At 34.7% G+C, this 12592-nt stretch overlaps 3 protein-coding genes across 3 annotated transcripts; 1 reads left to right on the top strand and 2 right to left on the bottom strand.

The window, feature by feature from the left end:
* Positions 1–556: 556 nt before the first annotated feature.
* LOC143556482 (protein PHOSPHATE STARVATION RESPONSE 1-like) lies at positions 557–3357 on the top strand. The gene is made up of 7 exons (XM_077045786.1): positions 557–1162; positions 1238–1433; positions 1518–1594; positions 2232–2274; positions 2392–2449; positions 2566–2635; positions 2724–3357. Exons 1-7 carry the CDS (start codon positions 773–775, stop codon positions 3021–3023), a joined length of 1134 nt encoding a protein of 377 aa, XP_076901901.1. The 5' UTR covers positions 557–772; the 3' UTR covers positions 3024–3357.
* LOC143556492 (uncharacterized) lies at positions 3321–5883 on the bottom strand. Its single transcript, XM_077045793.1, has 2 exons — positions 4709–5883; positions 3321–4311 (listed from the first exon to the last, which is right to left on the bottom strand). Exons 1-2 carry the CDS (start codon positions 5881–5883, stop codon positions 3321–3323), a joined length of 2166 nt encoding a protein of 721 aa, XP_076901908.1.
* Positions 5884–9342: 3459 nt separating this feature from the next.
* On the bottom strand, positions 9343–11880 carry LOC143556483 (uncharacterized). The gene is made up of 4 exons (XM_077045787.1): positions 11720–11880; positions 10870–10961; positions 9872–10775; positions 9343–9512 (listed from the first exon to the last, which is right to left on the bottom strand). Exons 1-4 carry the CDS (start codon positions 11804–11806, stop codon positions 9432–9434), a joined length of 1164 nt encoding a protein of 387 aa, XP_076901902.1. The 5' UTR covers positions 11807–11880; the 3' UTR covers positions 9343–9431.
* Between the last annotated feature and the right edge of the window lie 712 nt (positions 11881–12592).

Genomic DNA, 12592 nt, shown 5'->3' on the forward strand with positions numbered 1-12592 from the left:
TATATTGTTAGCTGTTAACTGATGACTGTAGAAATGGTGAAAGTGTGAAACAGAAGAAGATTCATCGAAATTTGAAGCAATTATGCTTGGGATTTAGTAAATTAGTAAGATTTTAGACTTGATTGTTTAGGGCTTAATTTAGCATGCTTCATGAGTTTAGATCATAAATTTGACAAGGATTGAATCAAAACCCTGTCAATAATCAATCAGTATCAAACTTAAAAAACAAACAGTCTTCTTGTTGCAGACTGCGGAGGTTTGGTCCACCTCTTCTGCTGCAGATGCCTGCAGATATGGTCCGCAGACTGCAAACATTTTACCTCTTAAAACAAACAGCACCTTAGTTCATTACATATGACTTTTTGCACATTACAGCTACTGAACTGTGTTTTGAGATCAAATTTCTGCAAGTAATTTGTGTTAATTTCATGTTCTTTGTTAGCTGTTAAGTGAGGACTGAAACAGATGAAGATTTGAAGCAATTATATTAGGATTTAGTATGATTTCAGACTTGATTATTTGAATTAGGGCTTTATTTAGCATTCTCCATAGGTTTAGATCATAATCTGATAAGGATAGAATAAAGAATATATTATCAATCTATCAATATCAAACTAAAAGGTATGCCTATTAGGTCATGTCACCATTTATTACTGCCAATTATGAATCAGAATAAATTCCTGTGCACTTTTTTAGTTCAAGAGCACACATCATGTAATTTGTATATACTTTTTACAGGAATCATCTTTTAACAGTTGCTGAATTATCAAGAATGTCTTCAACAAATGAGACAGTTGGTCACATAGTTTCATCATCTTCAGAAATTTCTACAAATCTTCACATTTCTTCTGAGGAAACCTGTTCAAAAAGGCCTCCATTTGTTAACCAGTCATCTGGAGTGCTTCGTTCTACTGCTTTCCGTGATTATATGAAAGAAAACAACACTATTTCATGGTGTACTGACTCAATGTCTGATTTTCTTGATTACCCTGAAAATATCCCTATCAAATGTACTAATTTACAAATTATGCCATCGGAAGACATTGGCAAACCAAATGACTGGCAAGATTGGGCTGATCAGTTGATTACTGAGGATGATGGTGTAACACCAAATTGGAATGAGATTCTAGTTGATACTGATGTTTCTGATCAAATTCCAAAGGTACCACTGAATTTTATTATGTTTTTGTCATCTTAAAAGTGACCGTTTATTATGATTTTTTTTTGTTTATTTTAGATGGAATATCATGTGGGAAAATCATCAAAAGCCTTGTCACTGCAAGTAAACTCACTTGTTCCTGCATCACCTGGCGATGCTTGCAACCCAGTGACACCATCATCATGTGGGTCCCAAAGCAAGCCACGCATGCGTTGGACACCAGAACTTCATGAAGCTTTTGTGGAGGCAGTTAACAAGCTTGGTGGAAGTGAAAGTATGTATATTTATTTAAGTTAATTGCTTTATTTGACATTGTGGTGGTTGGCATTTTCGTAAATAACTTGTTTTTTGACTACAGAAGCTACCCCTAAAGGAGTATTGAAGCTAATGAAGGTTGAGGGCTTAACCATCTATCATGTGAAAAGTCATCTACAGGTACATTTCTGGTATTTTCTGTTGATGCAACTGCCGGTAAACGATGTTCGTGTTCGTTCGATTTACTTTAACCGAACAAACAATTGACAGACAATTAAATGAATGGGTATTTCTTATTCATGTTCGCCCGTTAAGAAAGTGAATGTGACCATGCTTGTTTATCTTTGTTCATTAACAGTATAAATGAACGGTTCATTTACATAACTGAACATAGATGAACGGATATAATTGAGTGACAACCAATTAAAAGTAAATGCGTACAACAATGTGTTGGGCCTAAAAAGTTAAAATTAGACTAAAATGTAATGTGTGTTAACAATTTTAATGAATTTATTTAACGAGCGTAAACAACCGTAAACTAACTAACATAAATGAATGTAAACGGATGATCATAATTCATAAATGAACTAACGATACATGTGTTCTTTATTTAATAAATGAACAAAAGTTTTTGTTCTATATTTAATAAACGAATGGTTTGAACTTCCCGCCAAGCAGTTCACAAACAGTTTACTGAACGACTGTTCGTTTACAAGCCTAGATGTAAGTTACATTCACTGAACTTCAAGGGAATGCATTTCTATTTCATGTGTGTGTATATGTATATATATATATATATTATTAATGTTTTCTGCAGAAATATAGGACAGCTAAATACAAACCTGAACCTTCAGCAGAAGGTAAACAAAATATTTCTTCAAATTTTAATTTCTTAATTTATTTCCAGAAAATGATATGATTAAAGAAATAGATATCAATTATATTTAGTGATATAACTGATAAATCACTTCTTGCAGGACCTTCAGAGAAAAAGCCTACTCAGATCCAAGATTTATCGTCACTGGATTTAAAAACGTAAGTTACTTTTTCCCCTACTTCTTTAATCTGATTTATATTATGTCTATTATCATAATTGCAGTACTTCAATTACTATATTAATATGTAATTCAACACTCTTTTGTTTACAACAGGAGTTCAGAGATCACTGAAGCATTACGTTTACAAATTGAAGTTCAAAAAAGACTACACGAGCAACTTGAGGTATACTTTTTTTATCAAGGGGCAATTTTGACAATTGACCAGTATGCGAAGTCAAACATTACTACATGAACATCCATCTTTTATGCAGATTCAAAAGAATCTACAAATGAGGATAGAAGAACAAGGAAAATACCTACAAATGATATTCGAGAAGCAATGCAAATTTGGCATTGATGCATTTCAACCCGCATCATCCACCCAAGAGAAATCAGAAACCGAGTTAACCAATGAAATCTCAAGTTCTCCAACCCAAACCAAAACCGAGCCCGACCCGGCTAAAGTTGGGTCACCATTATTACAGAAGCAAGATGAAGAACTTGACCCCTTGGAATCACAACCCGCAAAACGTGCTAAGTTAAACGAGTCATCGTCAACCGAATCATCTTGAGAAATGTAAGCATACTGTAAATATATTTATCGTTATTTCCTGCTTTTTGATATGATATTTCATTAGTTAAGACATATTGTTTTTAATTAGTTTGGTGTATCCTAGAATTGATGTAGCTAGGTAGAACCATTGAAGTATTATGTGTGATGTTTTCTTTGATTTCACCGGGATTTCATAACCAGGTGATACTCAGTTTGACTTGTTTAACTTATTTAACTAAATAGATCGAACAACCTGTCTAACATGTTAACAACTTGATTACAACCTGCCAACAGCCCTTCAACCCGTTTGACTCGTTTAGATAAATGAATTAGCATCGAAAACTTGAGAACCCCAAGCTCTGTGGTTGGCCTGTCTTGCAATGCCATGGTCTTTTCTTGGTTTTCTTTGATGCCTAACTTGTTTTCTTTCAGTGATCCTAACAACCCATTTGGGGCTTCCAAAGTAAAGCATAACCCATCCAATGCCCGACCCGATGAACATCCCGAATCCATATCCCATAACAACAGATTCCCAAGAAAGCCCTTTAAAAAAACTCGAATCTTCATCTTCTTCAAGTGTTGGAGATGACGACCTGTCTTCATCTCCACAGCCCGTTATCAACGGGAATCCACATAATCCACTGTTCCCTTGATACGAATCATTTCCAAACGTATTAAACTGTCCACCTTTTGGTATGGCTCCATGAAACTGATTGTGGGAGAAATTTACAACTGCAAGGGATGTCAAACTTGTTAACTGTAATGGTATCTTGCCAGTCATCTTGTTAGAAGAAAGATCTAAAGATTCAAGCAATGTGAGATTCCTCATTTGTGTTGGGATTTCACCGATGAGACGGTTATGTGATAGATTAAGAGAACGAAGCGATGTCAGTTGTCCTATCGTGTCCGGAATCTCACCTTGGAATTTATTAGCAGAAAGGTTTATAATCATGTTGATGACTGATATTCTTTGTAGCTCCAAGTGTAACCCTTTGACCACTAGCTTCAATCTGTCATTATACATAAAATGCCTACCCATGTAAAGATCTCCTGATGCAGATCTATTTCCACTCATCATTTCTTTAAAGTTCTTGAAGTAGTTTACTGGTAACCGGCCCATAAACCCGTTGCTGGATAGATCAAGAATCCGCAGCTTTGGAAATGGGCTTTTCGTGTTGGATGCGTGTAACGGGCCATTCAGTTTATTGCCTCGCAAGACGAGAACTTGCATCTTAGGAACCGTGTCGATCCAATGTGGGAATCCACCGGTTAGGATGTTGTTCCCCAAGTCTAGAACTTCAAGGTTCCTGCAATTAAGGGTGTGCATAAAACCAAAATAACTTAACCATAACTAGAATAACCCACGTAACAAGGCCGCCATAAACGAGCTTAATAAAAAAACCAATTGTTTGGTTTTATGTGTTAAAAAAAAAGATTTTTCCACCGTTTTCGTTTTTACATCAACCAAAAACTGAAAAAACCGAACCAGACCGGTTGGAACTTAACAAACTAAAACCCGATTTAAGTAATTTATAAGAAAATAATAAATGGTGTAACCTAGAAAGTTTTGGCCATTCTTGGCCCAAATGGTAAAACTGAAAACGAACTGAACTTATAAACTGAAAAAAACGAAAACCGAATGTTTTTAAAAAACATAAAAAACCTTCCGCTTTGAGCCCAAAACCGACCCATGCACACCCGCACCTGCAATTGATCAAACTCCTCGGAATAAAGCCTTTGAGTTGATTCCCGTTCATGTTTATTCTCCTTAAATCATTATTTTGCTTCAAAAATGTTGCGGGAATGCTTCCATTGAACCGATTCAACCTCAAATCCAACACTTGGAGCTTTGGGCTGAAATGACTCACACATTGTGGAATCGGGCCAGTAAACCGGTTAGTCCCGAGGTCAAGAATCTCCAAGGATCTCAACTTGCAGACTGATTCCGGGACTGGGCCCGTTAGCGAGTTATTACCTAAAGTCAAGTATCTTAATCTTTTACAGTTGGTTACACTTTCAGGAAAATAACCTGGAAGTTCATTGTCATGAAGCACAAACTGCTCCAAGTTTCTAAGCTTACCAACAGAATCCGGGATCGGGCCCGTTAGCCCGTTTACGAGCAAGAGCATCGAAACCAGAGACTTCAAGTTACCCAACTCTTCAGGAATCGAATTGTTAAACCGGTTGTCATTAAGGTACAACAACTCAAGTTTAGTTAGATTCCCAACTGAAACCGGGATTCGACCGGTTAACTCGTTGTGACTTAACGATAATCGAGTCAAAAACTCTAGTTTTCCTAGTTCTTGCGGGACAACACCCGAAAGCACGTTTTCGTGAACATCTAATGTCTCTAACCTGCTCAGGTTCCCGAGTGAGCCCGGGACAGGACCCATGAGCAGGTTATGGGCCAAACGTATAATAATCAATTTGTTCATGTTTCCTATCTCTTGCGGAATCTTTCCAGATAAAAGATTACGCGAGAGATCAAGGAACACGAGTTTAGTAAAATATTGGATTTCAACCGGGATGGGCCCAGAAATATTGTTTTGTTTAAGGTCTAAATGTGTTAGATTGGTGAGAGATGAAAATGTGAACTTTTGTAGTGTACCATCTAATTTGGAATTTGACAGGTTTAGTTTGATCACGTCGCTGTGACGATTGCAATGGACACCGTACCAGGTGCATGGTGCGGTGGCCGTGATTCGGTTGGTGTCGGTTAGGTTGTAAGCAGGGTGAAGTGACCATGAGGATAATAATGGGTTGTGTTGGTTTATGAGGCTGGCTTTCCATTTGAGTAGAGAGTTAGCTTCTTGTTTTGAAGCAAGAGTGTGAATTGTTGAATAGAAAAGTGTAAAGAGAATTATAAAGAGTGACTTCATTGGTGCTTTGATGTTGAATAGTTATAAAAGATGGACCTGTTGAACCAGGGAGAAAATAAGAACACGAATTTGATCACACACGATCGATTCTTTTCTGTTTTATGAAAACCAAAAACTGATACAAGAAACAATTATATAGGCAACTAGATATCCTCCACAAGTTCAACCGTATCACCCTTTCCTTCAAGTTTACCTTTGCTCGTAATTTCACGCTTATGTGGTTCTCCATTACCCGTTTAATTTTCGTATATGAATATGAACAATATTTGATAACTTAGTAACGATTTAAGCACTTATGACTAGCTTAATTTAACTTTCTTTATAATAGGTATTTTTAATTGTTTTTATTATGCAAATTAACAAGTTAACTTTATATTTTTAACTCGGATTAGAGAAACGGTATTGAAAAATAAGGGAATGTAGACGTGAGAACCGATCGTCCCACGTAATGAATAAAAGTTGTTCAGAATGAAATAGTTGCATAACTTTTTATTAAGTCCCTTTGCAATCTAAATAGAAAATAATTTTAAACAACCTTAGCCTAGACGGGTTAATGAGTCAAATTGTTTACCAAACAGGGTGTGTGTTGGGTTAACCCGTTTAAATGTAAAACAACAAATTATACAATCAACGTTAAATCTGATTATTTTGGTGCCGTGTCTAAACTGTCACTTTGTGTTTGACTTGTTTAATAGCTATGTGTTGAAATTTCCTAATTCATCGTGACTTCTAGGCAAATATTAAACACGTGTCCTGCAAAATATGAAAATGGGTATCAATTTGTGGTCACAACATTGACTTCTTTACACGCGTATTATAGAATTATGATCATCATTCGATAACGCATACCTCATAACTTGCAATACTTTTGATGATATTATTTATAAAAAGGTTTTTAATATATATGATAAGTAAATAAATAATTTCTAGAGAAAAAAAATATTATATTTTTCATATGGTGTACTAAATATAAGCTGACGGCCTACTAATCTAATTAAGGGTGCTCAATATCTGGTTAGAAAACGATTAAATCGGACCAAATTACATATTTTTGCTTTAATAAATTCGATTAAGGGTAAACTGTGGAAATTTGGTTCCATATGTATTGGCCTACGAACTTTCCAATTTGTATTTGCGCTAGACAAAATTGCAATCCCTTGTGTATCACGCGAGATGGACGCGGTGAAAGATAACAAGAGAGAAATACTTTTTAAGTGAAAATAATTACATGGAGCTTTTTTTATACGGAAAAATTCTATTTATAGTTAAATTGACAACTAAAAAATTAAATACAACAATTAGAAAATTAAAACGGCAAAAAATTGGTTGGGCGAGTAACAACTCACGATTTTATTACAAATAAAAAAAATAAAGAAAAATCTTCTAAATTAGTTTGAGGTTTATTCAGTTGGGTTATTTGTCACCTTATCAACATCACCTATTAAACGTTAGCTATTACTGTAAAACATTACATTCTTAGGGGGTTTTTGGGTGAACTTTTAAATTTGCTTTTTGAAAAACGAAAGTCACTTTTGAAAAACTTCAATTTTGAACTTTTGAAGGAACTTTGCCAAACACTTTTTGCTTTTCAACACCAATAAGCAAATAAACAAGTTTTAGAAACTCACCCAAACACCCCCTTAGTCAATTATTTTTATTGGAAAACTCTAAGTCAGTATGTCGTCCTCGGTTAGTGAAGAATTCTAGATCGACACTTTTGTCTTTGAGTGAACGGGTGAGCGAAACTATGTTAAAGCCATCAACATAGCTCGAAGCTCTTATAGATGAATGACCTAGAACTTCGAGCAATCAAGCCCATCTTGGAGCCATCAAGGTTCATAACACTCTCACTGGTAGATCACTTCGCCAACATGGTAACGCGTTTTTTGAACCTTGACTCGCTCCCGCTCTATTTAGTGAAATCACTTAACTCCAACCTTAGTTATGGGTCTGAGTTCACAATCCAACTCAAATGAGAGTCGTAGTCTCAATCAGTGGCATAGCTTGGATGAATATACCGCGGTGGCCGGACTCAATACATATAAAATTTTTCATAAACCAGGGTGATCGGGCTCAAAATATTTGGACGAAAAACGAGTAAATTTGCGCTACGTATAAAAGTTTTTGGACGAAAGCGCATAAATTACACGACTAAGCGAAAAACGGAGATACCCGGGCTACAATACAAGCATCCGCCTTCGTTTCAATAAACATTCTATACCTTAATACTTAGTAATGTTATTATTCCTTGACAACAAATAATAAGTTTCATATCATGACATAAACACATTGGGTAATGGGTACTATTCAATGAATCAAACTTTACACACAAGTAGTCAAGTAAAACTTATTAGCATTGCTATAACACATCATCATAAAATGCCATTCTTTATAGTATGTGATATTCTTTTATATCAAACATGAGGCTTAACTTTTCATCTAAATCCAAGCTTCAAACACACAACCACACAATGTTATCCTATAACCAAAGAAAACCATGCAATTTATGACATTTAATATATAATATGCACTCCCTTAATTTGCACAAGCTTTTCCTTTTTAATTTTTTTTAATCCTTGTTCCCTCTTTGTTGACTTCTTAAAAGTCAAACTTGTCACAAGTGTGCATGTTGTACACAAGTAGGTTTACGAGCCGAGCCGAATTGAGCAAAGGCTTGCTCGTTGCTTGGCTCGTTTACAACCGAACCGAACTGCTGAAATTCGAACCGAGCGAAAAACCAAACGAGCCAATTGAATCGAGCATTTTTTATCGAACATCGAGCGATTTCGAGTATTATTTATTTCTTTTTCACTTTAAAAATTTTAATAAGAAACAAATTTGAAGGCTATAAATAATATATTTTGTAAAAAAATTAGTAGTTTTTAGACAAACGTATAGTAGGTTGTAAATTTTTAAGAGAAAAAAGTTTGAAGTGAGATATAATGAGCATGTAAATAAACTTTAAATATTCTGAAAACTTGAATCAAACTAATAAAGCTATAAAATTGACGGAATATGAAAAATTTAAAAGGGTTTAAAAATTGTATAATTATATTTTATGTTTGTTGTCTATATATTTATATATTTGTTCATATATAATTATATATAAAATAAATTAAAAATATTCAAGCGGAACCGAACCGAGCAGACCTTTGCTCGTTGCTTGGCTTGTTTACAAACCAACCGAGCAGAGCTGCTTGTTTACAATCGAGCAAGAAAACGAGCGAGCATTTTCCGAACGAGCGACAAGTGAGTTCGAGTGGTGAGCGGTTTGGACGGCCCCATACACTATTGCATTACCATTAACCATGTGGTTAATATCACTACTTCAGCCAGAATTTGTTTTCAGTTTCCACTTAAATGATAAAATGCAAAATTAACCCAGTCTTTATATTGATAACCACCAAATAACCAATAAAGAATTACACCAAACCAATCCCTAAATGATAACAAACTGTGCAAATCACACATGGGACTCCAAACCAATCTCACAAAACATTTTTGAAATAAGAAAAAGAAAAAAATGAAAAAATAAACACTTCTAAGCTTCAGTATTCAGCAGCATCTTCACTCAAAGCTCTCTCCAATCTTGTTTCAAATGGGATATTTTGCCAATTCACCTTCTTATCCTGCACATCACATACCACATTACCAAAAATTTATATCGAGACACAGATAAAAAGGATTAAAAAAACGGGCTAAATATAAATATCGAATGGGATATTTTGCCAATTCACCTTCTTATCCTGCACATCACATACCACATTACCAAAAATTTATATCGAGACACAGATAAAAAGGATTAAAAAAACGGGCTAAATATAAATATAAAGTAAAAAGGGATACGTGTCAAATAAGTTTCAAGTCTTGACATCAACTGATGACTTGTGTGTCACAAAAGGTGGTCAACTCGTTTTGACCCAAACCGTTGTGACCCGAAAACAAAAACAACATTTTAAGCACAAAGATGTTAAATTTATAGATATACCTCTCTATACTTGCTGGTGGCATTCGGTATGCCTTTATACGATGAAGTTGAGCTCAAAGATTGGGCCGAGCCCGTTTGACTCCAGTAACTCCCAACACTACCAATTATAGGCATATCATCCGGGCTTTTGCCCGGTGACTTCCTTGGTGTACAAGTCAACCCTGAAAACCGTTTCAACTCATCTTCGGTCAACGCCCCTAAAATTGGTCTATCTTCTATGCTTTTCACTGAAGTAACTGTTGACTCTTGGGAAAAACATTTTTCAGAGGAAACGGGCTCAAGATCCGGGCTATAGAATCCGACCCGTTTGGTATTAGGCGAGTTCCTTTCTGAAGAAACCATCCAATTCAGACTGGCTTCAACTGCTGGTTCTGAATTCCGAATCTTGAGCGGATTTGGAATGGAATTCAAAGAAAGATTCTCCTTTTGCGGGTCAAAAGTCAACGGCTTTGGTGATTTCAAAGCTTTCCATTGCGAAAGATTCTCAACAGGTTTTAACACGGGACTCAAACAGGATTCGGTTCTTGATTCGTCATCGGGAACCGGAACTGACTCACACCATACTTCTTGGCATATGATTCCATCTGTATCTTCATCTTCGTCGTCGTAATCTTCTTCATCGTCTAAACCATCTTCGTTTTCTGAATATTCATATTCATCATCACTTTCGAGGCAATTCCCGTACCTGTAATCGGGTGGATAGGGTCCACCATTATTGTCCGAACCGTCCCAAGAACCGGAATGGGAATGACCCGACTTGGGAAAGGTTTCGCCTTTTTCGTTCTTTTCCAATAAAGATTCGGTACTGTCATAGATTTCTTGAACATGTTCATAAGTTGTGACATTTGTATCAAATGTCACTTTTTTCCTTGTACTCACACTCAATGGCTCCTCATTCTTTCCTCTATAACAAAAAAAAAAATAATAAAACATTATTAAAGGGTTTAGTCATTAATGCTAAAACTAATTAAAACATATCAGTAAAACTTTTGGTTTACCTTAATTCAGGAAGTGAATCACAGGGCTTGTCCTTGATGGTGGGTTGCACCAAAGATACATCAGCTTGAACAAGGTTTTGACTTTTAGGATTCTGAAGCACAAATTCAGATGATTTGAAGTTATAGAATGACATTGAACAATCTAATTCAGATGATTAATTGCATGTTTGGACCAAGGTGTGCATGGTTCGGTTTGGATCAGCTTTGGGCTAAAACCGAACCAAAAAACCAAAAGTCGGTTTTTGAATTTATGATAACCATTCGGTTTCGGTTTTTTTGGTTTTGCCATTTCAACTTGAAAATTTTGGTTCGAAAAAAATAGGCCCAGAATGGCCTAAATCATTATGTTAATTAATAACTAAATGATTATTATAAATTTGGCTAAAATATTTGAGTTACATATTTATTAAATTTTTATAAATTAGTTAAAATAAAAAATAGAAATCTATAAATTCGGTTTGGTTAGGCCTTTCCAATTTTTATTACATGCAAAATCACAAAAAAAAATAAAAAAAAAAAACAAAACCAAAAGGTCGGTTCTAGTTTTGGCTTGGTTTTTCCAATCGGATCGGTTTTCATGAGTTTCTCATCTAAATTTCAAGAGTTTCTTTCATACTTGTATGCATCATAAAAACAAACCCATAAAATATAAACCAAAATAGAAAAAAGTAAACATCAAAGCTGTCTTTAGTAGGTAAGAAATTCAAGAATTAAACAAAACAATGAACCCCAATTCCAATCAGAAAGTCAACCCAAATCAAAAAGTCAAAATCCCCAATAAACAATCTAACAGTTAACAAAAATTCTTCAAATTCAAAAGATGGCAATTAAAAGATAAAATAAATCTTACTTGATCTCTGGGTATAGCCTTGTACCTACGTTTTCTTGGCTTCCGGTCTTTAGAAGAAGAATTGAAACAACCAAGAAAACAACCCATTGATCAATTCAACTTCTTGATTCACAAAGAAAGAAATAATCAATCTTGAAGTGGGTGTTAGATGATCAACGCCATTGTTATGTCAGAGAGAGAGAGAGAGAGAGAAAGCAGATTGATTAAACGGTCGACTTTGTCTTTGTAAGAGAGAGAGAAAGAAGATGACCGTTGCGTTTGCGGTGAGTTGTTAGTGATGTCATAATGAACTTGCTTTTTCTTGAGGGAATTTGAATTTGAATTTCATTTTCAATTTAAATTTTATTTATTTATTTTTGGTAAATATTTTTAGTTTGTTTTCTTTAAATGGCAAATATTTTTGTGAATTTATTGTGTTTGGTGTTGAAATTATATATATATAAATTATATATATATATATATATATATATATTAAATATTTTGTTCTCATATTATAGATACACAGGATTTGTATGTAATTAGGTGTTTATGTTTTATCTAGTCCAGTCTTTTTTCTAGTTTGACGTATGTAATTTCTTATATAAGAATGATATGTAATATCTAACATTCTTCGTTCATTAGTAGTTCATAGATTTGTTGTTTCCTAAATTGCCCCCTTTTCATTATTTTATATAGTATAAATAAAAACTTTGGTGCCGCAAGTGTCATATTGGACCACTTGACGATACTGTATAGGTCCATTAGTGTTTCTTTTTTGTTTTATTTCAGCTAATGCACAAAAAATTATTTTTAGTTTACACTACATACTTTTAAAACTTGTTTATAATGAATATGCTTGAAACATGTTATTGGTAGTTGATGTTCAACATTGAT

Source organism: Bidens hawaiensis, unplaced genomic scaffold, assembly GCF_021521415.1.
Source record: "Bidens hawaiensis isolate Kalapana, Puna unplaced genomic scaffold, B.hawaiensis_p1.1 tig00018577_1, whole genome shotgun sequence".
NCBI lineage: Eukaryota > Viridiplantae > Streptophyta > Magnoliopsida > Asterales > Asteraceae > Bidens > Bidens hawaiensis.